Source organism: Crocodylus siamensis, chromosome 1, assembly GCF_052110815.1.
Source record: "Crocodylus siamensis isolate JL-2025a chromosome 1, ASM5211081v1, whole genome shotgun sequence".
NCBI classification, from domain to species: domain Eukaryota; kingdom Metazoa; phylum Chordata; order Crocodylia; family Crocodylidae; genus Crocodylus; species Crocodylus siamensis.
The window spans coordinates 368,414,271-368,440,092 of NC_143395.1; the positions used below are offsets into that span (position 1 = coordinate 368,414,271).

Below are 25,822 nucleotides of genomic sequence, written 5' to 3' on the forward strand. Positions count from 1 at the left end.
CAATTTTTTTCTTTTAATTGTAATTTTCCTGGATTGGGCAGTGGTGAAGGGTGCGGGGAGGGAGGGATAATGATTTTCTGACTGAGTGTAGTCTTTCATTAGTGATGGCCCAAGATCAAAATCCTCATTCTCAACATCTGTAGACCTGAGAAGGTTTGAATCCAGAGTCAAATCTGAAGCTTGAATCTCGGCTCACCTTATTTCCCCCATTTATCCCCACTGTATTAAGCAAACAATTTGGATGCACCAACCTGTACTGGATATGTACTGGCTGGAAAGGAGGCTACCTGGTCTGATTTCAGAAGCTGAGGCTCAGTGATAAAATACTGGTCAGGCCCTTTAACACAGACTATAAACCAAGTGAAATCATGATCCTCATTTGAATGAAAACTAAAGAAACACTGGGATTTACAGTCCAGAAAACGTGTGACTAGAGGCCTGACATAAGTCAGGCTAGGAAACAGTTCAAGGCTAAATTAAGTAAACTCTGGGTACATGAAGGAAAAGGCAAGATCTGGAATGTCTCACCGGCTGCACTGATAGGCCTTGGGGGAAGGACTGGAGATGGGGAAAGGGGACAGAGAGGGACAGGCCTCCAGCAAGGGTATAAGTTGTTCATGGGTTGACAGGCTGTTTTCAAGTGGTGAGGACAGGACTAAAATGGCCTCCAATAAAATAAATGGTATTGACTTAAACCCTGTTGTGTGCAGCTGCTCTTATGTAGGAGTCTTAGTCTGGAGCTTCAGAGAGGGGAGGAGGCACTCCTCTTTTGTGAATCCAAAAAATACTTTCCAGTCTTTTACCCTCCCCAGTCTCATAAGTCTCTTAGTCAAGGTCTGCCCTTGCTATAAAGAAGGACCTTATGGCTTGACCTGTGGCCAAACCATATGAATTACTAAGCCAATGAGGGGAAACTGAGGCCTGGTTTACCTGATGTGGATCAGGATAGGAATTCCTCCATATGCCTCAAAAGAGCTAGGTATCCAAGTTGTAATCGTATTGGTGGAGAGGAAAAGGCAATCAGGACTCGTAGTAGAGATGATATCTTTCATTAGACCAACAAGATTTTTGCAAAAAAATTAAAATTGTATCATTTAAAAAATGTAAATGATAAAATCTTAAAATTTACATTTAAAAAGTTAGAATTTTTATTTTTTAAAATACAGATTTAAAAAGAAATTATGGAATTTTTTTTTGCAAAAATCTTGTTTGTCTAATAAAAGATATCATCTCTACTACGAATCCTGATTGTCAAAAGAGCTATGCACTTTGTGAATAAGGTGACAAGTCCCTTCATCGAAGATCTTACAATCTAGATTGGCAGTATAAAATGAAGCAATGTGAGAAAGAAAGAAAGTATCTAGTGGACTGCAGCATGTCCTTTTGGCCCTGGCATTTTCTTAACTTACTTTTAAAGTATATATTCTAGCTTCCTTTTGTAAATGCTTCCTTGTAGACAGGACTATATATTTCAGGCCCTTTAGGAGAAGCATGTTTTTAAAGGTCTGCAAGGAGGACAAGACTAGAGTATGGAGGAAAGCAATGGAAGAGAAGAGATGATTTCTCAGAAAGAAAGAAAAAAGAGTGAGAGATGCAAGAACAAAGTTGAGCAAGGCTTTGAAAGTGATCCAAGAAGTGCTAAAATCCTAGGAATCTCTGTAGTAGATCCCACCCATTATGGTGGCCCTCTCAGTGGAGGCCCGTGTTAGCTGACTTCCCTTCAGTCAAATTTTCAAGAAAAGCAGGTCTGGATGATGGGCATCTGAGAAGCCAGTAGAACCTACAATGAGGTAATATTGCTTTTTACCTGGTACAATATGACACAGGCCCCTCCTGTCAGAATAGTAGTGAAGTAACATTGCCCCATCTGTCCTCTTCTCCACACGAAAAGACGGCGCATTCATTTCCTGCATAAAAGGGATTGGAAAACTCAAATTTTCATACTGTATAGTCTGTCACTCTAGAGCTGCATGGAAAAAATCTCTTGGTCACAAAATCATGATGTAATATGATATAAACAGCATAGCTTCACTGACATCAACCATCATCCTAACTGATGTTGATTCAAAATAGTTGGGGGAGTTGCCTACTGATGACTTCAGGTAGATAATGACTGTCAGCAAATACAGGACAACTGAAAACTGTAACAGAGAAGAAAAAGCTAACTTTTTAAGAGAGAATGCTTCATTCCATCATGTTTCATTCATTTTTGTTTTTACTCCTTGGGACTTCACTCACAAAATTCAAGGGTAGGTAGGGAAGCCCAAAAACAGGTAGTGCCCATCTTGCTTTTAGACTTCAAAGGGTTTCTTCTAATGGGACTAACCAGAGTTGGTATAGGAAGGGCAGTGCTGGAGTACTGACACTACACATGGACTTCCCATGCAGAGAGGTAACTACAGACATTATTCTGAATTGGCTTGCATTTAATCTATCTGTAAAATCCCCCTTGTTGCTTCAGGCTAGCAATTCCACTGACATTCCATGGGTTTTCTTCTTTAAGGAAGCCTGGGTGGTGGACAGAGGACTTCCTACCCAACACTGAACTAGAACTGTTATGTGGAAGAGCCTTATTAATTCTCAGGAACAGAGAGAGAAAATAGTACCTGGTAAGACAATGCAAGGTAACTATGAAGAGCATCTAGATTCTCAATAAATTCAGTTAGATTCCCTCCTAGAGTCTGTAGCATTCGGTCATACCCTGACATCTTACAGAAAGTGAAGAAATATTCTCCAAAAAGCTTCAGCACTGTTGCTTCTGACATGCCTGCAAAAAGAGACAGTAAAAATCAGGGTTGTGAAATGGTATCAAAGTCATGTGGCATGAATCATAAAACTTCAAAAGCTGAATGGTATGTGGCCAAATAGCATAGGGACCAAATGGAACCTATCGTGCAGAGGCATAGCAGTGCAGCTCCACGCCCAGGGCAGCCAGAGTACACAGGGAAGCACTGGCCACTGCTATGCCAATTGTAGCAGTGTAATCAGTGAGGATCCTGGTTTTGTCTGATAAGAAAATATCCCCAATTTTTAGACTTAAAAAAGTAACGAAAAATCCACATTTTCTATGATTAAAATGAAACACCACTAATTATATATATATAGTGGGAAAATGTAGATTTTGGGTTACTTTTTTATATCCAAAAATTGGGGTTGTTTTCTTATCAGACAAAATCAGGATCCCTGGTGATCAGCTACCACTTTGGGGGGGTCACTGTTTCTGCGTGCTCCCTCCCAACAAGGGCCATGCTCGAGGCTCCTGCCCTGGTCATCCCCCCTCACCCTCCAATTACACTAGTGGTATGCTGAAAACTGGGATAATCTGATGGGGATTAACTTTCCAAGTTATGTCTATTTTTGTTTCTAAATGTACCTGATCTTAGCTAGTAACCACTATAGCTGTACTTCCCATAGAAAATGTTAGACCCTTTTACACTTGTGGAATTCTGTTGACTTCAGCAGAGTGGATCCTCCTTCAGATCAGTGTAATAGATAATACTTGGTCCCTGGAGTCTAGTTCCTTTAATTTAGGCCTCTTGTCCTCTATCCAAACAGGCCTTTATTTGGTATTTCTGTGTCTTACAGTGTTAATTATGTAGTCCCTTGCAGGCTGCTAGTAAATAGAGTTCCTCCCATCTCTCTACAGCAAAGTAAGTAGTTGGATCAAAAATATGCTCCTGACACCTCTTACATGTAATTCAACCTCATATTGTCTTACATATCTACGCTGCTTCTGTGCTGTGACTGGGGCTGCCATGAAGAAATGTACTCTGCCCCCCAAGCATTTGCTCCCACTAAGCATGTTCCAAATCTCATGGGACATGTTTAGTGGAGCCTGAAGTCCCAAAGCCTCATGTCCCAAAGCCTCCCAAATAAGGCCTTATACCTGTTTTAAAGCAGTCCTGAGCACACATGTGTTCCAGTGCCATATTCTGCTTCCCTATATCAGGCATGCTTCTTGTTATATGCTCAGGGCTGTTGCAAACCAGGTACATAGTTTCATTTCTTGGAATGGGTTTGGACTGAACAGGAGCAAGTGGGTAGAACATTCTTCAGGCTGGTAGTCCCAGGTTCAGTAGGAAGGTGCTGTAGATAAGCTCCAAACTAATGAGATATATTCCTATCTGGCTGCCTGTAACAGCCATATTGTATGGAATTTAGTGGACTGTTTATTAGGCTGCCAGGTAGGAACACCTCCAACCATTCAAAGGCCCTGAGAACTATGTACCATCAGATCAATTTATCACAACCACAAAGCTTGCAAAGATTATACTAGTGGGAAAGTTGCATCTCATCATAAAGTCATGCTGAGAGCATGGTTTTTGAGGGGCCCTAGTGTCAAAACTTGTGCTCAGAAGCCAATGAACCTCTTACCTCAGTCATCCTTCCTAAGAGTTGCCCTCAAAATTCAGAAGGATTTCTCCAAAGACATCCAGGGGATGTCTACCCCACCTTCTCAGTGTGTGCTGGTAGGGATCGCCCTCAGCATCCCCTACTCCCTTAAAACCTGATCTTACTCCAAACCCCAAAATGTCGAAGTAAGACCATCCCTGGGGCATACCTAGAAGTTGCTCTCAGGCATGCTGGAGGTCAAGGTCTCAAGAGTGGTCATTGGGGAAATGGCATTCCCTAGAGTAGTTTCACTGCTGTGTTTCCAAGCATGGTGTTTGCAAGCAGTAGGGGGCGGGTAAGAAGTGTTGGGGAACATCACACTGAATGCATGGTATAGATGCACCCCTAAAATTAGAGAGGTATGTCCTGAGATGGGCCCAGCTCTAGACATAGCAAGAGGCAGGGTAGATTTTCACATTTATAGACTAATTTAGAGATGTATAGTAAAAGCTTTTGTAAATAGAGGGCTTGCTTCATCAGTTGCTGTGAAGGGACTTCAGGAACAGAAAGCAGTGATTAGAGTACAAAGGGGAAAGAAAAAAGGGTGGGGGGCACTGCTGAGAGAGGCAAAGAGAGAGAAAAACAAAGCAGTTTGCCCTATGTCCCTCGGTGGGTTTATAAAAATTAATCCAGGTAATAGGATAAGACTTCATAGTCTTGATTTAGACCAGTGATGCTCAACCAGTGGCTCCAGGTGCCAAATGAGTGACATAGATTGGACCCTGAGGCCTGGTACCACCCCCTCGTCCCCTGGTTTGCTGAGATAGGATACTGGAGGCCTGGCACTGCCCCCTCCCAACCTCCCACATGCCAGAATTGGGTCCTGGAGATCCAGTGCCACCCCCCCTGCCCTCTGTACACTGGGATTGGGTCCTGGGGGCCAGGTACCACTCCCTCCCACTGGGGGCCCAGTGCTGCCCCTGCCTGGCCTTATGTGCAGGGACTGTGTTCCTGGTCCAGCTTGTAAGGTCCAGGGCTGCCCACAGGTCAGAAGATTTGGCAGTAGGTAAGTGATGCCATCACTCCCCTACCACCAAGTTTCCAGACAAGTGGGGAGCCCTGCAGGCCAGATGACAGCTCTGTGAGCCAGATTTGCCCTGTGGGCTAAAGACTGAACACCCTTGGTTTAGACCAGTGGTCTCCAACCTTTTTAGGTTGGAGATAACTTTTGGAATTTAAAAGGAACCAAAGATCTATGCCCCTGCCCCTCACCACCTGCCCCCCACCATGCCCAGTAGGTAAGTCTGTGGAGGGGTGAGGGGAAAGGGCCATGGGGGGGCAGGGCAGATCAAGGCCCTATCTCTAGCCCCACTCCCTCCTTCACCACTAGGGCCTTGATCTGCACCCCCCTCCCATGCCGGTGAGGTTGGGGCAAGCCGTGCACAGTCAGGGTGGGGTGGGGTGGGGGACAGAGCTATGAGCAGCTCATCTGAGTGGTGTGGGGAGATGAGGCACACAGCCCAGGAGTGCATGGGGGGGCACATGCCCCCAGATCTGCCTGCTGGGTGGGGCAGGTTGTGGGCTGCTCCTAGCTGGGCAGCTGTGGCAGCAATACTGGGAGCAGGGCCACAGGGGGTGGGGGGGCATAGCCCTCCCACTCCCAGCATTGGCACCATCTGCACAGAGTGCAACATGGGCCAGGCCCAGAGGCAACAGCCTTGTGCAACCTTTCAGCCCACAGCTGCAGCCCACCCTCTCCCATACCTCCAGCCCCCAGCCCCCATGTCTTTAGGAGGGGTGGGGAGGGGAAGGCCGCACCAGGCTGTTCCCATCAGGTCTGGCTTGCACTGTGCTCAGCGGCAGCATTGGGAGTGGGGGGTGAGGGGACTATGGCCACCCTGTGGCCCTGCCCCCATGCAGGCCTATGCTGTCCTGGCCCCAGCCCATCCTGGTCACAGGTCCAGGGGCACACACCCCCTGTGTCTTCCTGGGCTGCATGACCCCCACTCCCCATATCCCTGGATGAGCCACTCGTGGCTTCATCCTCCACCCCACCCGGCTGCCACTGTGGGCTACCCTTTGCACCCTGAGCCCTGCTGCACATGCCCCCTGGGTCTTCACTCTTTCCCTCCCCCACTGACTGAACTGCTGGGCTTGTGATGAGGGGTGTGACATGGACATGCATGCATGCACTCAGCCCCAAGAGCCCAGGATTGACTTCAAGGTGCTTTGGCATTTACTGGTCGATCCCCATTGACTGTTTGGTGACCACTGGTCTAGGCCATACTTGACATAATAATGACAACATACTTAACATCCATGGGTCCCTTCACAGCATCTGAGAAAGTAATCCATCTGCTTATGAAAGCTTATACTATACATAGGACCTGGTTTAAATCATGATTTTGCATTTTTCATGAAAAAAATGTGGTTTGAAATGAAATGCCATGACATGGCTGCTGGCTGGGGAGTTCAGGGAAGAGGGTGGATCTCCAAGCTGGCTGGGCAAGGAGAGAGCATGCACTGCCCCATCCTTCTGGGGGATGGCCCCTTCCTCCCCCTCCCTCAGACTAAGCAGATCCAAGTGGAGTTGGGTCTCCCTAGCATGAGCCTTCCACAACTTCCCCTGGAATGGTACAACTCTGCTCTGATCCCAGGTACTGCCATCATCTGGCTTCTTGGCATAAAAACAGCATCTGAATTGCACTAAGCTGTCAGTGCTTAATAAGTAAAGGAATAAACTGTTCTTACTTAGTGTTTTGCAGGCTTCTTGGATCAGCTTAAAGGTGATAACATCATCATACACTGTATAAGTCATGAAGGTGTCTTGGATCCCTGCCTGTGTTCTGAAAAAATACAGTAGATTATGACTTAGGAAAACACAGAAGGGAAGCCATTCTGTCTGGTAACTGCCTGAAGCCAATCCATCCACTGATAGAGCTGAGTGCAGTGAAACCAGACCAGGGAGATCAGGTCCCAGCTTATTCTAATACTCCACATGTTTACATGAGTAATTCCTCCAAGTAGCAACATCCCCCAATTGCATCCAGTTGTTCCTTGGCACAGAGGTCTAGAGTTTTCTGGAGAGGTGTATGAATCGGGGCAGAAAGGAACTAGAAGGCAAAGTAAAGGTTTCTTTGAGCTAGCCCCAGTTAAGCACATCTTTTAAAACATAAAGATAGGTAAACCAAGATAGTCACATGATGGTCAGTGATGAAGGAAAACATACCAGTATTTAATCCTTCAGGAAAAGGATTTTGGACTGTGCCAGCTATACATGCTGTACATGCCCATGTTGGGGAACAATTCCTGGATTCTCTGCCTTAGAAAACTGGGCAGGCTGCAGTAGATGACAACCATTTAAAAACAGCTGTGTGGCTGTTGCATTATTTGGAATTATTTATATTGCATCTAGGGGCACTGAATGAAATCAGGGTTTTGGTGTGCCAAGCACAGGACAAACATATAGTAGAAGCTGTACAAATATGGGGTAGGGGGGGTGTTGCTACCCTGGAGAGTTTATGGTCTAAATGGACAAAGTGTGAGAAGGGCAGAATCAGTTTAAAAGCAGGGAATTTAGGCATGAAAATGAAGGCAAATATTTCTTTAAACATTATTGCATTTTGGATATACCAAGTGAGACCCAAAGGGGTGGTGTTGGTGACTATCAGATGCCTCATACCAAATGCTCAGGACCGTTACCAACATCTAGAAAATCCTGGCCGACATGATTTGACTATGGTCAAAATAGATATTTCTGGAAAACCTGGGAACTGACTCTAATTCTCTTGAGCCTCTTTCATGTGCCTCAACCTTCCCAATCTTTGCTCTCTGGGAAAGCTGCTGGTATAATGGGATCTGATTCAATTCCGTATGTAAACTAGTTGGGTATTCAAGCATGTTTCTTCTCAGCCACATCAGCAGGGGTTGGTCTAATTTGTATTACTGACCTTCATAGGTTACTTTGTGAGCATTATCAATGTGATCAGCTCTGTGCAAAACACAGTCACAGGTCCTGCCCCAAAGTCCTTTCAGGTTTCTGCTGCTCTATTTTTATCACATGTGATGTTGTTAATTCCTTCCTATTCTAATTTTAAGCATGTCCCTAATGAAGTTTTTCTCCTCTGTTCTAGTTACAGTAAACCACTGTGTAGGAAATGTCCGTTGGTTTCACAGGCATTCTATATAGGACAAAACTGTTTGGGAGCCTAGCAGAAGAGAGTTGGAGCATGGTCTTAATAAGTTGGGTGTTTCTGGCATAGTTGCAGATAACAATGCAAGTGAACATCTGAAAGACAAAACTACTATCAGCTCAGCTTAAAAGAGTTGCCAGAGTCAGACAGAAATGAATGTGAGGCCCAACTTAAGCATGTGTATGTGCTGAAGACAGCCAAAAACACTCTGCAAATGTCACTGTACACTCTGCTTGATATACAGGCACGAGAAGCCAAGAACATGATTCTTGGATCTTTTGTGAAAACTGTGATGGCTCAAACTGCACTGAGAACTCTCTATATGTTTTGGCTCAGCTTCTGCTCCCAGTTACACTGGTGAAAATCACTCCAGCTTTACACCCATCTTACTGAGTTTATTTTGCCATCTGTCTGTGTTTAGTCTTTATATTAATTATTAGGGCATGCAGCACTTCAGGTTGAAATGCAAGTTCTTTTCCAGGGACTGGAACTGCATGACATGAAAAACATTGAATAGAGACCAAATCTGTTGTTCTAGAGATTATAAATGAGAGTTCGCACTCTTCATTTTTCCATACTTATTGGCATTTCTATGGCATTCGTTACTAGAATTCAGAAGTTCCAAAATATCAATGGACTCTGTTAACAATAACCTGCAAAGCTTGCAAGGTTATTTCCTTTATTATAAATGCATTCTTTGCTGTCTGTTAGCAAAGTTGTCCTTCCTTTCAATGGTATAGGGCTCTGGGGAAGCAAACTGTATGAGAAATTCCCTTATGGAATTTTTCCCTATTCATATAATTGTGGGAGAAGGTTGAGCTCTGTATCACCCACACAGTCCAGAGACTGGGTAGATATGCCCTGTATATAAGACGCACATACCACCCACAAACCAGATCCCGTACCACCCACCAATATGCACGAAATTTTGCAAATTAGGCAACGTGGACTAGCTGTGACTGTCAGCAAGCACATCAGAGACAAGAGACTCTAAGCGTAGTTCTTGACTACTTGGTGCCACTCTAAAGTAGCAATTTTCCAGATTGGGCATAGAAACCAGGAGCAAGTGGGTAGAGGGTGCTATACAGTGATGCTCACAGACTCAGCACCAAGATGGTGTAGGTATGCCCATAGTCCTAATTCCCCAAACAGCTGCTACATCTTGCGAGATGTGTAGCATCAGAGGCACAGAAATGTCTGTTAGCTTCAAGGAGCTCTGGTTCTCCTTTCTAGCCAGGGTCAGCTGTACTACTTAAAGTTTCCTCTACTCTCTACTGCTTCAATACAATAGAGATGGTTCTGTGAAAAATCCAACAACCCCCAGACATTTGTGGCTTATTGTAGCCATGTACAACTCCTTAACCAAATATGTATCAATCCAACTCTGAAGTTTCCATTTAAAGTGGAATTTGATATTTTGCAACATGCAACAAATGAAACAGCAGAGGGGGAATGTGAAGGTGGCATAAACTAAAAACATTATTAATTGCAAGGATGAATTCATCTCCTGTAGAACTCCACTGACTTTACTAAATTACACTTGGGATAAACTTGCCTCTCCTAGGCTGTCTGCTGATTTACACTGAGCACAACTCCCTTAAGTTCAATGAGGATGTAACTCAGCACAGAATTTGGCGCACTCTGCTTATAATTAATTATAATTGTGAAATATAAAGCTCTGTGGCCTGAATGTTCAACAGGACACAGTAAAATCTAAATCGTCCTTGGTTTCATTATGAAAATCCCAACTCTCATATGAATGCTTTTCTTCTAAAGGATTTAAAACTTACTTGAGTTTTTCCCAGGTCTTGTCTCCAAATTTCTCTATAACAAGAGATTTCAGGCAGGTATTGATAAAACCATACTAAAGAGGGGGAAAAAATTAACATGTTATGCCTAATGGAACATGAACAAAAGTAGAGGTCTTAATGAGCTAATTAAGTAAAATGACACGATGGCCTCTTTAAGGAAACAATTATATTTTTACTCATTTCCTGTAAGTTTGTTTGTTTAATAGCTCCGCTCATTCCAACCCTCATGCAGAACCTATGGATACTTGTTCTTTGCATATCAGTGGTCCTGGTTTCCACAGAGAAAACATATTAATGAAATGTTAAAGCCAATATGTAATTAAAGATGTTTACAAAAAATTGTTGCCAGTTAAGTGAGCTCTTTTTGGAATGCATATGGCTAAAATATAGACAGATCAAAGAAGGAAACTGATGGATCTTGCATCAAGCTGAAGACTTGACTGAAAGGCAACTGTTTTGTTAGGAAAAACCACAGCATAATTGGTATTTACATCTGACTTATGAAACTGGCTAGTGAATTAAAAAAATGTGTTCTTTCACTGCATATGTTTCCCTAAAACAGCAATGCTGAAAGAAGCTTACCATGGTAGTGCTGTCTGCTCTCAGATTGTGTGGGCAGGTGCTCTGGGTTGTTCTGGATTGTCTGAGTTGCCTATGCTTGTTGATGTTTTGTTACCAACACTGAGATTTTTTTTTAATGCATCAATTTGTAATGTCTGGAGCCCTTTGCACAGAGAACAAAGACATCCACCGAGAATTAAGAAACTAACAACTTACTATTCAACGTATCCTTGCCAAGCAAAGCTTTAACATCAGAGCTAAAGAGGTCAAGTACAGAGATAATAGGAGAAGAAAGTGATTTTTAGTACAAAGTAGAAATCCAGTGTTTTCATACTCCGATGCATCAGTTGTGAATACAATGCACTTGGCATCCAAATACACAGATTCAGGGAATTTATCTGGAAAGAACTTAAAGGAGTGACCAAAGGGATTGAAAGCTATTTATATGTCTTATGCACTTTAACAATGTCTCACACCACAATATCTAAGTACAATGTAACAGCTAAGGGCAGCAGTGCCCAGGAAGGTAATATTTTCGGTCTCTCTGTATCCTAGTATCTATCTCTAAATGTATTTTTTTCTTCTTGCCTTTTTATTTTCTGTAACATCTTCATGTTAAGGGAGGACTCCAGACTTCCACTAATTTCAGAGAGATCAGAATCTGGTCTCTGTAATCTTACTTGTGTGCATAATAACAAGTTTGATCTATTACCACGAGGAAACTGATGAGTGAGGTGGTTACCACAACAAAATGTCCATGGAAAATGCCATTCTCTCTCATACACACATCCTCTAGCAGATGAAGATAATTGCAAGTGTGGTGAATAGCTGTACCCTAAAGTTTTTCTGACAATGTCATAGCCACCGCATTTGGAATAGCAATGGTACTTTTAATACTACTCTTGGTGCCCACCTTTTGAGGGAACACTAGTATTAGCATTGGCAGGAGCTTTGTTCAATGAGAATAGAAATCTTGCCAAGCTCCTGGATATGTTTTTACAGGCTCTCACAACTGACATTAACAATCCCCAAAACAGAAGGATCCTATTCACATACTTGGGGGGGGGTGTACATTTTAACTAGAGTATTTCCCAGAGAGTCATTCTAATTAAAATGCCACAGTGTCACATGTATTAAGCATCTGTGTGTTTAAAAATGGTCACAGGATGCTGTGTGACAAACTTTAGTTAAAGCACCCCAGCAGCCATTTTGAAATCTGCAGGGGCTTATACATGTCACACTCCAGCAATGCTAGAGTGTTCTAATTAGAACGTGGCATGGAGCAGGCTCAATTACTTGAGTCTGCTCCAACGCCTTCCAATTAGAACATGTCAGAGCATGTGTATAGGCACCCAGAAGGTCCAGGCTAAATCCAAACTCTTTAGAAGTCCAGTTCCGTTTATATAAACAGAGCTGTCTCAACTTGGCCTGGTTTTCAAATGAGCACTGAAAGGGGTCGACAGACTCAACTGAAAATCCCAGTAAGTATCAAGTAAGAGATTGTTAGAGATTATCTTTCTTATGTGTTTAATGCTTTTAAGATAGAAGTGTCCACACAGTAAGGCAGGAATAAACAAGCTAAGTGCCCTCTGATGTCTCAAAGTTATGCCTCCAGGTGGTGTTAGTCAGCTCGTGTTGCAGTAACATCAGACTGCTCCACAGAGCAATATCAGAAATTTTCTGTCCTCCAGTATCCCAGGATGCACTGTTCCCATTCCCCCAACATGGACAATCTGTCATCCAGAATCTATTGTCCTAGTGTGACAGAGAGCTAAGGAGTGAGGGGCAGGGGGTGAGGAGAGAAGAGCTGGGGAGAGCCACAGAGCCATGGGGCAGGAGAAGGGGGAGCAGGGAGAGCCAGGGAGCTGTGCAGTTGGGGTAGCGGGAGTGGGTACTTGCTGCAGAACCAGGCAGCCACATGGCAGCCTAGGTAGCTCCTAGCCACCCCCTAGCTTTCCAGCTTGTGAACTGTAAAATGTAACAACACCCTAGGTTAAGTACCTAACTCTTGTTGACAATAATGGGAGTTGGGCACCTACCTGTGCAAATATGTTAGGTCCCTCTTGAAAATCCTGCTAGGCACCTAAATGCCACTGAAAATCTAGCCCCAGTATATTCAGCTTCTGCGCTCTTGGCTGTAATTCTGAGTAACTGCATTTTACCATTCTGCTCCTTCACTACAATTAAATTACTCCAGATTTACAGGATTGTGACTGGGGACAAAAACTAGCCCTGCAAGAGAAGTGATACCAGATGGGCGTAAGAATGTGATAGATCATATCACTGGTACAAATGTGATGCATGTCTTGTAAATATTACAGCCACCTTCTCCTTTTGCTATTTCTCACAACACACTGTTTACAGGCAATAGTAATCCATTTGTTTTGTTGACCTGAACATCATTCTTCAAATATAACAGAATCAAGATGAGGCTGAAATCTTAGACATAAATGACAATTGGGGGAAGTATGTCTTTGAATCTGATGGACATGTCTGCTCTTTATCAACAGGCTATGTTTGGCCAAACTTGGGATCTTCAATCTTCTAGACTTTGGGGGATTTCAGACCCAAGTCTGAAACTTGTGGCTCAGGCTGATCTTGACATTCAGTTCTTAAGTATTCAAATTCTTTGTTCAAATGGTGTATAGTCCAGCTCTCCCTTCCTAGGAATATTTTTTTTTTCATGTAAGGAAACTTATGTCCAAACTGCTTCCAAGCAAAGCCAGAGATCAGTGGTCAAACATGATTCACTGATGTCTCAGTGTCTCCTGTGGTAACATGGTTATTCATTTGAAAAGGAAGAACAAAGAAGTTCATTTAAAGAACAGGAGCAAATTGGAAATTCAAAACAAATGTTTATGAATGAAGGACACTACAAGTCAGTAACATACATGCACACTCTCTGACATTCTGTTGACTGAAGTAGAGCAAAACCCATTTCCCTTTCATTTTCTCCTTTTGCTGATGGTAGAAACCTGAGATGAGCACAATTGTTAGGAATCAAGTGCCACCTTGTGGCCAAGCAGAGTTGTAGCTCCATTCTGGAAATCTACAAGAGCTGCTATGCAGTCAGATCAATCGATAGCATCCAAGCTTTTGAAAGGGGTCCTCTCATCAGTACAGTTATTTCTGCCTGTCCAGGCTATGCAGCCATGCCCAAAACAATGACCACAGACCCATCAGAAAAGTCCTAGTCACCCTTCATTGTCTCTTTAAAGAAAGCAATTGAACTTAACTTTTTATTTCCTAATATTCTTTTTGGTTTTAAGGTTATAGGTTGTGGCCATGTTGGTCTAAGGACAGGCAGACAAGGTTCTTTGGATAAATCTGATATCTTTTATTAGCCTGACAAAGTGTTTTTGTACCCGAAAGCTTGCAAAGAAGAATTTTTCCAACTATTTGAGATGGTCTAACAAAAGATATCAGATTTGCCCAAAGAACCTTGTCTGCCTTTTGGTTTTAAAGCACCTCTAATGGGTTATCTTGTCACTTACAAGTTAAGTGACAAGATAATTGATTATTATTCCTGAGACATGCCTAACTGATTAAAATCTAATCTAGCCTTAAATTCAAGGTTTTTTATTTACAGGGGTGTAGGCTATAGCTGTGTTGGTCTACATAGGCAGACAAGGTTCTTTGGGTGAATCTGATACCTTTTATTAGACCAACTTAAATAGTTGGAGAACAATTTTTAAGCAAGTTTTTGGGTTCAAAAACCATCTGTCAAGGTTTTTTATTTGGTTGGTTTTGTTTTATGAATAAAAATAGAAGTGTAGTTTAAAATTACACAATAGAAGTGTGTTTAAAACTATTGGGCAGTGAAACAGTAACAACAGAATTACTGTTAATGGAATACTAATAAGACTTCCCACCATGCAAGAAATTAATAGATCTTAATTTCTGGACAATTTATAGAATCATTGAAAATTAGGGTTAGAAGGGACCTCAGGAGGTCATCTAGTCCCACCCCCTGCTCAACATTTATTAATCACCCAATGCAGAAGTATGAAGCAACAGAGGGTATATCTGTTAAGCTGCCCTCAATAATGTTTTGGAACAAAACGTTATTTTACCAGAGGTTGTTCATACTATACTTGATATAAGTCAGGAGTAACTCCACTGACGAAGCTCACACCACGGGAGCTTGTCAACTGAGCAAAATGAACAACTAAGGAGAAAGGAACTGGCAACAAAATGGAGTGGCTAAACTGGACAAACCAATTACAGATAGAGGAAAGAAAAGGCAAACAAAAACTTAGGATCGAATGCAAACAACACTAATACTGATACAACAATGAAGATTTAAATCTAGCGTCACAGAAGAAATCGTCTATCTTATGGTTACTCTGGCAACTAACTCAGCCATGTTGTACGCATTAAATACTTTTTTAGTCCTCTTTTTCTTATTATAGGTAAATGCTTGCATGTTGCTCTTCTCTATTATATAAATATAATATCCTTGAAAAAGAAAATTCATCATGGAGCACAGTGAGGAAACTTAAACCATGAGCTTCAATTTCATGAATTCTCAGTGTTTTCCCCTCTTTTCCCCATCCCCCCCACCCTCCCTGTCATACTAATTTCCTGCTTTTCTTGGGCATATGCTCTCTCTTTTATTTCTGCCTCCTTCTTTTATAGGTTGGAGACATGTCTGTGGGAATAGTGAATAGGAATCCCAATCCCTTGCTTTCTGAGGTGGGACTCTTGAGCTTTGCACAGCTAGGGGAATTTCACCATGTGTTATCCTGATTTTTGGTTTTCCGCAGAGCTTGAGCTCCCTCTGAGGAAGTGCTTTAAGCACCAAACTAAAAGGGGCTTCTCCTTATAGCTGTGTTTTGTGGGAAAGGGTTGGCCTAAGTGTCTAACTCCAAGACAGGGTTTGGGGCTCTGAAGTGCAAGTGGAGGGAAGTGCCTTCCAGCAGCTGAAGAAGAACAGTACTTAAGGCAGACTTCTTTATTTCTTCTTTCTTCTCAGCTTTTCAATGACATATCTTCAGCTGCTCCCTGTTATATATACTGACCATTATGGACACTGCTCTCAGCTATCCCTATGCATTTTTACAGAGAACCTAGACCCCAGGATTAGGGATGAGGATTCAACCAGGCAGCAAGACACCTAAGGCACAGCAATTCTTGGCAGTAACACTAAAGTCCTTCTGAGGATAATAACCCTTTCTGCATGGTCCATTGCAGGAACAGAACAACTATGGGCTTGCTGAGCCAAATCTAGTATTCCTCCCAGTTACAGTAAATGAAGCTGCTTTTGAAGTGATAGTATGTACTGGTCACTATTATGTTCTTTTAAAGTTGAGTGGTGGTGTTAGTGGAAAACCTTTTCCTTTTTAATGTGTCCCATTCACTTAATAAATAAATGTATATCTTTCTTGTGCATTACATCAGGCTTCTACTTACAGTGCTTTCCCTATGGCTGTGCTGACACCTTCTGCCTTAATTATAAAGCTACAACACTGAAAGATTTAAACCAGAGTGGACATCTTGTCCAGCTGCCAAGTTTCCATTAGACACCCAGCGTCTCTACGTCTTCTGCCTCTGCCAAAGTTGTCCAATTCAGAATGATAATATAAACAACGTGAGTTTAAATTCTACAGGGCATGAAAACTTTGGAAAACGTCATCTCTCTAAATTTACTTACTCATTATTATACAGTATCTCCTATTTCATACAAGCAACTGGGCGTGTATGAAAGAGAGAAAATACACTGAATCCCCATTGTACTAGTGTTCAACAGTGACACTAATGCAATGAACTTGTGGTACCCTGGGTTTTGCAATGAAATGGAACTTTGAAACAATGAAAGAAGAAACTCCAGGAAATCTATCCCAGGTTTTAATCTGAGCCTATTGAATGCTAAGACAGTGTCTTGAGAGTTGCCTTGTGAATACCTCTGTAGAGTCAATATGATCTAGAAAGAGCAAAATGAGGTCCATCAGGTCTCAGGGTTGTGACTGAGAGAACACACCGACCAACTCTGCTGTGACACTACTTCTCAGCAGTGGTACTGTGGTGTGGAGCTGCTTTTACTGGAATAAGTCTTCCATAATATGTGCAGTAAGCTCCAAAACCTGATCCTGCACTCCCAACAGTCAGCTGCCTCCTGCATCTCCCTAGACAGCCAGATAACTGATTTTGTGCTCTGAATATGTAAATAGGCAATTTAGGCCTATTTAAAAACATGTGTGCATTTAAAAAGGGGGGTTGGGGATGGAATTGTTTAGGGAAACTGCTTTCTTGTTTAGTTTATTTCCTTATGCAGTAGCTGATCTGCCATGAGTGCAAGTAAAGGTGAAGAAAATAAAGACAAAAAGTCTGAAAAATTTAGAAACATTTTTCTTTCTAAACCCCAAGTACACATACATCACAACAGAGATTGTGTTGCACTGGCATGGGAGAACACTGTCTGTCATGTTCAATTATTATATAATTCAATTACTGTTCTTCAAAAAGGTTATAGAGCAGGTTTTCAGAACATTTGAGTCCCTTTACACACTGTAGAAAGTGGTCAAAAAACGGTGGAAATGGCCTCAGAGACACACCTGTGTTGGGGTTTCCCAAGGTGCCACAGGTTGTCAAAATGACTTCACTTCTCACCCTAATGAGAAGGGAGTTTATTGCTCCCAGGTGCCCTCCCAAAATTAGAGCAGGTTGAGGTGGGTCAGAGCAGCCTCAGCTTGCAAGGCGCCTGGGGGGTCAGCCTGCCAGCCCAAGGCTGCTTCCCGCCACAGCTCAATGTGTTGCAGGGGGGCTGGCTAGGGCACAAGAGTGATCCAGCATGGGACTAGCCAGCAGGCGGCCCTGCTACTGAAGCACCCTCATGCCCCAGCCAGCCATGTCAGCATCTACAGGTTTAGTGCTGAGGTTTTTACTGCTGCAGATAGTATTTACAAGTACTACCCTACTGTGGAGTGAATTAGTTTACTCCAGCTTAATAGGGACACACATCTAGATACATGACATTTACTGTGTAGCTAATTAGTCTACTGTGCAATAACCATCTCATGTAGATGCACCCAGAATGTAACAGCTGCAGCCTGCTCCCACACTGCAGCTCCCTCCCTTGCTTTTAAAGTGGCTGAGAGGTATGTTTGTCCATGCCCAAACTTGGAGGCATACTGAAACATTTTTAATTTTCCCACAGAGTGGATAGGGCCAACAGATGAGAGGCAAAAAGTTGGCTGCCAGCACTGGCTGCCATTAGCAAGAGCATGGGGAAAGCTGTTTGACCATGAGGAGCAGCAGTAAAAGGAGAGCAAAGTTATCCATTAATGCAATGTTGTAGCCTGACACCAGACTCTCTTGTTGCTGTTGGCTGGGTTTATGTAGATAGATCAGGCAGACCTACAGTTTAGACTGAGTGTGAAGAAAGAACAGATAAGACTGAAGTGTTACAGAAGCAAAACCCTGTTCATGAACATCACTAGGAAGATAAACGGTAGACTATCAGTAGATGTCAGCAGTGAACAGCTGAATTTGTGTCCATCAGTACTCTGCTATCTGGTGAAATAAAGCATCCTAAATCAATAAGATTTGAGTGAGGCATGTTTACTCATTGTCAGATACTGGTCAAGTAACTCAGCCAAGAAGCACAGAAATGCAGATCTCCTTGTCACCTGTCATATACCACAGTATAGAACGCCTGATGCTCATGAGGCCACAATGCCACAAACTGATGAATACAGTGGTCTTTGCCACTGGATAGGGATCCAAGTCCTTTGGTAGAAAAACTGCTGAACATAGAAGCAGGAAGTATCAACAAATTGAGCAGATGGACAGTTAAAATGGAATTGTCTTCTGTTTCATTTGCTATGGCCTTGCACTGTAGATCCATATTGCTTGAAGGCCAATTAAAAGAAAAGACAGTGAAGCACAAAGGGCTCTCTCCAACACATTTTAGGGACTCAAAGAGAGCTACCTATTCTGAAAGGCCACTGCAGCAGGAGGTTAGTGCATCAGCATAGTTCTTAATTTGCTCACTGCACATTAGGGAAATAGGCATGCTGCATGCATGAACAGTTCCAAATACCGCGCAGTAAGCACAGAGCAGGGATTCTCAACCAGGGTGTTGTGGCACCTTGGCGTGCCATGAGATCATTTCAAGGGTGCCACAGGGTGCAATGTTAGCACTGTTACATGCGCCGACATGATTCACAGGATGATGCCGAAGATTTCAAATAGGAATACATAGTGTTAAGACCATTCTGACCTGTTGTGGTCATTCTGAGTTCTTTGCAACAGAAGAACTGCTCTATTATGTTTCTGTAGCCGAAAAAACAAGTGAAAACTAAGAGCAGATATTTTCCAAGGGGTGCCTCAAATCTATTGAGGGATGTGTCAAGTGTGTTGAGGTAGAGAACCTCTGGCATAGAGCACATACTGCACCTCTAAGGCAAAAGCACCTCCTTTGGAGCACCTCTGTAATATGTTTAGGATGTTTACATTTGAACGAAAGCATTGAAATACTATGCAGAAATCCAGATAACGGATGAAACCTGATGATGATGTGCTAGGGTTCCTTAAGATTCCTTGGTAGTTTCCTTCCACCCCTTGCCTCCCATTAGAGAACAGTCTATGCCTGACTGATTAAAAAAGTCTCAGCTCACTGGGGTTAAACATTAGTAACAGAACATATGAATATTTCAGATTCCAGCATTTAAATAAGACTTAGTCTGTATCTGGGTAGTAAAATAAACAAACACTTTGTTTGTAGCCATACGAAAAGAACTGCACAAAATCTTCACATACAGTCTCCAACAAGAAAATAACTTCCTTCAGAAAGCTGCATATAGGAACTACTTGATTTTTTTTTCCCCTAACACATGGCGGGAAAAAATGTCACAAAATGCAGGCTGCTCTCATTGCAGCAATTTCTTCCTTTACCACATCCTCTTACTAGTGCCACTTCATGATCTCAGGTCATGGGACTGGTGATGGCACATACTAAGTTTTCACATGCAAAGATGAGGAAAATTCATTTCACTGTAATTGGAATTACTGATGCACAAGCTCACCACATATTAACAGATCTACTTTGCAGTAGTCGAGTGAAGAAAAATTACTGCACCAGGCAATCTTTGAATCATTGCTTCCAATAACAACACTGAAAAATGCTTGCCAAGCTGAAGGGGTTCTTTTCCTCTGGTGATAAAGCAGTATTGTTAGGCACAGTGAACTCGATGAGCTAAACTCTGATGTCAGTCCAAACCTGGAATAACCATGGCTTAAAATACATACAGCATAAAGAACCTTCAGTGAACACATACTCATTTGCCACTACTATTGTGTACATGGTGGGACATAGTTTTTAAAAAAAGATAAATATTACACATTATTTTGTATAGCAATCTTCCAGCTAGAGCTATTCCTTTTTACGTGCTTTAGGTTTAAATTTTAAAGTGTTGAATGCTCCCTCCACTGCTTTGGGTAAGTACATTGGATGTCTTTCCAGTCTCTTTCTGGAGCCAGTGGTGGTTCTCTGACTGTTTGTTTGAGCCTGGTTTGTTGCTTTTGCTGTTTGTGAGGTATCCTGTGAATGTCTCCGAGCACGAAGAATCCAGTTTGAATGTAAACTGTGTTCACTAGTGCTGGTAGCAACTGAAAGACAGAAGATAGTCTGTAGTTAATACAGCTTTCCAATGAATGCTAATGTTCAGATATTCGTTCAGAAAGAAGGATGCCAGTGAAGTCCTGTCTGGTCGAAATGCTAAATAACCTATTCCAGGGTCCATAATAATTTCCAGTTCTAATGTCTGTTTTTAACTTTTTAATCAATATGAATTTTGGTGTCCAACTTTCTTTCTATACTTTGTCTTAGTCTGTAGGTGAATTTTTGTTTTGTAAGCTTGAGGGGAATAAACAGATAATCATTTATGAATATGGAAAGGGGAAAACCTGCATAAAATTATAAAAGTTTTATAGCCACGAAAACTGGGTGTAAAATTTGGAGGGTGAAATTCACTTCTGTGCAGAGAACAAACATAACACCTCTCCCTCATAAACCTACATTTCCCCACCAGCCCCTTACTAATCATAACTTAAATGAAGTATATAGACTTCACCATCAAAGTCAACATCCGCGTTTGGGAGGTTTGTTGCAGGAATTTTCCGCCGTCTCTCTGTATCCAGTTCTGCAATAATCGAGTCGAAGTAAGCTATTGCTTCTTTTACATCTGAATTGGGCTGTGGGACTTTTCCTTCCAGTGATATCTATTGAACAGATGGGTGGGGAGAAAAGCATGCTAAGAACATGGCAGAACTACTTCTCAGTAATCATACTATGCCAAGCAGAGGAGGGCTCAAATTGCAAGACCTGTATCTGAATTTCAAACAGCTGAAAATTTTATTTGGACATACAGGTTATTCAGAGTTGGTAGCAAGAAAATGGTTCAATTGTCCCGCAGGTTGGGTCTTTTGGTCCCAGTGGGCCAATACCTGATACAGTGTGGCCATTTTGGCCACAATTCCTAGAGGAGTTCAACCCCCAATACACTGACTCCTGAAATTCTATCCACTTATTTTGTTACCAAGTAGGAGCTGAGGTCTTTGGGCCAGATCAAAAAATTAATCTAGGTGCTCAGCACTGATTTGGGTGTCTAAACTCCTATTACTTGCAATGAGAGTACTGAGAGTTTATTGATTCCCACAGGATATTCTCTCTAAAGGCTACAATTTTTTCCCTCATCTTAGGGAAAGCTTGTGCCACTGGCAGCAGTATGGAGCCACCACTGTGCCGTGCTGAGGCCAAGTTTCAGAATCCCAGTTTTAGCTCAAGTAATCTGTTTTATACCCAGTTCTGACTTTGGGATCTGGATCTCAATTCAAAATTCCCTAAATTATGTAGGTGTCTGGAAGGAAAAGAACTGAATTTCCATTGAACAGAAACAGGTAGAGAAGTACAAATCAATGTGGCCTTGTGTTTAAAAATGATCCTGTGATCTGCTGATAAAAGTACCATTTAAAAAGTAGACAAATAACCTAGGTATTCTGGGCCACTTCCTGATCCCTTGAGAACCATTTTTTTTCCTTTAAGCCAGTGCTATGGAGCTGTGACTCTACCTTTTGTGTTGGTGACAATGACTCAGTGTGCAACATATCCTGCTGATGTCATATATTATCTGTTTATGAGCAGGAGCCTGATAGAGTTAGCACTTCAGCAAGAATCAAGGCTATTCATACACAAGAGCTAGTCAGCTATAATCAGATGACATAGTGCTAGCCACTGAGATTCAATTATTTGTTACACCAAAGTTCAACTTTTAGTATTATTGTTAAGAAGAACTGTTGTATATAGCAACACTCCAGGGACAGAAGGAGTTTATGCAGGCTTTATATTTGTAAGGTGTATTCCCCTACCTACAGTAATCAGTAATTTTTGCATCCTTTACCACTGCTTTTTCTCACTTTCTTGGTCAAAACCTGTTCTGAAACCCAAGTATAAATGCAGAATAACTGCACTAATAGCAGCAACATGTAAATGACCTGGTGACCTGTAAATCTCCCATGAATCAAAAAAGGAAACAGTACTAACTCCTCGGGGCAGGTTAAAGTTCCAACAGAGCCTAGCAGCTTATTAGGCATACCAGCTGCTATAGTCAACAGCAAACATGGGAGTGATGCGGCTCACGTCAAGCTCAACTGCCCTTAGCTCCCCAACCTTGGCTGGGGGCAGCTATCAGCACACTGCTGTAGCCACTGCTGGTAGGATGTGGAGATGCCACCTACCTCACCATCACCAGGCCATACCTTAAAATCTTAGGCTACATATCTATATAAGCAGGTTTGTCTTTTGGCTCCTGGTCTGATAGTGAAAGTTGCATTCCTGTATTTCAGCCTATCTCTTCAGGTCTTTCCCTCTCACTAAATAATCACTTCTATGCAAATCTCTCTAATATCCTAGCATTATTTACTGAACATCAGTGTACCAAATATGATACAGACATAAATCCTGATCCAAAGCACATTGAAAGAAAGTGAAAAAATCCCGTTAGCCAGATTGGCCATTAGGTCCATGGAGCATTAAAACATACGATCGCTGTGCCTAGGAAATTTCTTCAATGTCATGAGCATAATTTGCAACTCCTGGGAGTCATCAGAAATAACTACGTCCCTAAAAGGATTGGTCCGCAGCAGCACCCTCCCACAGGACTTCTGTCATAGCTGGACATCTAAGCATGGTCATGGCACTGCTAGTAGGAGCTTCCTAGAGGATGCAATGATTCAACCCTGTGACCTTTAAATTTCACCATCCCTTTGGTTTGGGGGCTGCACTGACCAGTTGTGAATCAATTGTCAAAGCAGGGATTGTGATCATGCTACATTAGCACAACATTCCTTCAGACAGACTGTCTGCTTCTGGGAGCTCTGCATCCCAGCTGCATTAAGCCTTCCATGTGACTGGATGAATAAAACAGTTCAGATGCATACAATGTACAAATGCAACTGAAATGAAAGACCACAATCCATGCTTCTTTATTTTATTAAAGCATTTGGAGATGGTTCTAGTTTAAAAGCTGGTCTATCAACATTCATCTGCCATGTAATTACAGTAAGCTGAAGATTTTTTTGTTGTCTGCTTTCAAAGCAGCTGCCAATATATTAATAAATAGCAAATTTCAAGAGAAGGGAGCACTGAGGATCAATACTCACCAGGCCCCATGAGTTGACAGTGGGACTCATACCCACTGCTTGAAACTAGTGTTGAGAATATTCTGTCTGCCTGATCAGTGAAGATACAGGTTGTTCAATTATATAATGTTCTGTCAATAATTTCAAAGCAGAGACTGATATAAAATCTCCAATAATCTCATAGTTTACTGAACTCTCCAGTCTGTAACAGCTACAAATACCCATGGTAGAGAACCATGAAGTACTATGTGGTCTATGATCATTTTGGGAACAACGTTATCTTTTTATGGATTTCACAAACATTCATACTCCCTCCTCTTTCTTACATTTACACACATACACACACCCCCACCACCATTTTTTCATAAGTATTCACATGAATCTAGCTATCCTCCACATTGCTTATATTGGATCTATAAATACTCATTGCATTTCAATCTCCTCCTCCTCCAGGAATCCCTAGTTCTTTAAGTGCTTACATAGTTCATTACTAGGTTAAGCACCTTCTACTTATGGGGGGGGGGGTTGTCCTCATAACATTCCTTTGCAGAATGGAAGTGTTATCATCCCCAGTTTACTCCAGAGTAATGAAGGTACAATAAAGCCACTCATTCAAGATCACACAGGGCGTGGACAGGTGAATAAGTTGTTCTGAGTTAAGAGAAGGGGAGGGAGTTTTACCTTGCATCAGCTACTCTGCAGTAACTGTTTTGTGTGCCCGCTTCTATCTCACAATAAGCGAAAGCTAAACCACAATAATTTAGTCCTATTTCATTCAGGATTAATCTGCCCTGGTTTAGCTTTCATTTACCATAGGATAGGAGATGCATGAAAGCATTACTGTGGGGCACCAGTGCATGGTAACCCTAACCCTCTCCCTTTTAACACTGTTTAATTTGTTTGTCTGTCCAGAATGATTGTAGTAGAACTGAGAAGTGACAAGAAATGCATTCATCAGTTTAGTCTATGAAAGCATATCTGTTTTCCACTAAAAAAGACTTTTCCAGCCCTGCCTCTACATGTAATTAATTATAACCGATTTTCTGCTCTCCCTGACTGTCTATAAATCACTTGATTTGTATGGCTCTTTCTTATAATGCAAATAATAATTTCAAAATATATAAAAAATCTAACATGGCTAATTATGATCAGAAAAATATGACACCTGTCTCTTATAGACACCAGAAGATTCGTTTTTCAAAGTTCATGCACTATCATCAGATTCTGGCCAATAATCCTAAATGATGACATAGTATTTCCTGTATATGCTCAGGCAGCACTGAATTCAGTCATTCCTATTGAACTATAATTTATTGCAGCTGGCTATATCTATGATGTAAAGAAAATCAAAGCTAATTCATCAGGCACTATCTAATCCAATTCTTTTTGCTCATTCTTGTATGATTGGTGACATGTAATAAATAATTCTCTAAACAATATTTCAAATGGTGTAAGGCAATCTGTAAGAATGCTGAAATGGAAAATCAAAAGAAACCATGCATCCATGCATGATACTGTTAAGGCCAATGGCAAAAGTTTCTCATGCTGAGGTCCCTACCTTAGAAGATTGTTTGGAAGAAGGTGGTGGTGGGTTTTTCCCTGTTTTGGAGGATTTTGTAGACACAGGAGAGATTTTATTTGTTGCATTCATAGACTTCAAGTCATTGATGCTGGCAAGGTATTTTTTCCTCAGGGCTAAGAGGTCCTGTAAGTATTTTAAGCAGTCTTGGGTCTTAGAGTACATCCAGGCCCTGTCTTCCTCTTTCTGCTCAAAGCAAACATATGAGTCTATGCTGGCTGTACTTTTACATTTTTTCAAGGATTCACTCAGTTTCTGCTGCTCCTCTCCAAGAACATACATTGAAGTGCTGCGGATCAGCCTCACAGCAGAGCTTGTGCCATCATAACATGGGATGTCATCAATCAGATTCCTCCTATGGGAGTTGGGCTGAAATATTGAATGGATCTTTCTAAACATAATGTGGCACTTTCTTTACCTTGCACCTTCTCTTATTTAGCCTCTGGATTTAAGCCAGAGGTGGGTAGTTAGTATCCAGAATGCCTGTCTTCAGCTGAAAAGCAATTTGCAGGTGCATGCTGTAATGAGTAGTGAAAACATGTTGCTTCTTTCAATTTTGTGTGATGCAGTTTCTCTTAGAGCAAATTGATAATCCAGAAGCACATGTTTCTGTTCCATCTGCATCAGTTGAGCAGCTTTGTTCTTCTCACTGATCAAACCTAGTACAGCCAGTCATATGTCTTTCTCTCATTTTTCCATCTAATCTC

The 25,822-nt window shown here is 42.0% G+C and overlaps 3 protein-coding genes across 3 annotated transcripts in view; 1 reads left to right on the plus strand and 2 right to left on the minus strand.

Moving 5' to 3' along the window:
- LOC149875036 (putative guanylate cyclase soluble subunit beta-2) overlaps positions 1 to 15,323 on the minus strand; it is a 35,783-nt gene extending 20,460 nt beyond the window's left edge. Inside the window, exons 1-5 of the mRNA XM_090050864.1 lie at positions 15,243 to 15,323; positions 10,316 to 10,389; positions 7,084 to 7,178; positions 2,607 to 2,767; positions 1,808 to 1,907 (exon numbers count right to left, since the gene is read on the minus strand). Of these exons, the coding sequence (XP_089906990.1) occupies positions 1,808 to 1,907; positions 2,607 to 2,767; positions 7,084 to 7,178; positions 10,316 to 10,389; positions 15,243 to 15,323 (511 nt within the window). The remainder of the gene's footprint in view (positions 1 to 1,807; positions 1,908 to 2,606; positions 2,768 to 7,083; positions 7,179 to 10,315; positions 10,390 to 15,242) is intronic.
- The window catches only part of FAM124A (family with sequence similarity 124 member A), a 193,796-nt gene that overhangs the window by 30,880 nt on the left and 137,094 nt on the right, over positions 1 to 25,822 (plus strand). The window lies entirely within an intron of this gene.
- Positions 20,271 to 25,514, minus strand: C1H13orf42 (chromosome 1 C13orf42 homolog). Its single transcript, XM_090031724.1, has 3 exons — positions 25,095 to 25,514; positions 20,971 to 21,118; positions 20,271 to 20,506 (listed from the first exon to the last, which is right to left on the minus strand). The coding sequence occupies exons 1-3, from the start codon at positions 25,512 to 25,514 to the stop codon at positions 20,271 to 20,273; spliced, it is 804 nt and encodes a 267-aa protein (XP_089887850.1).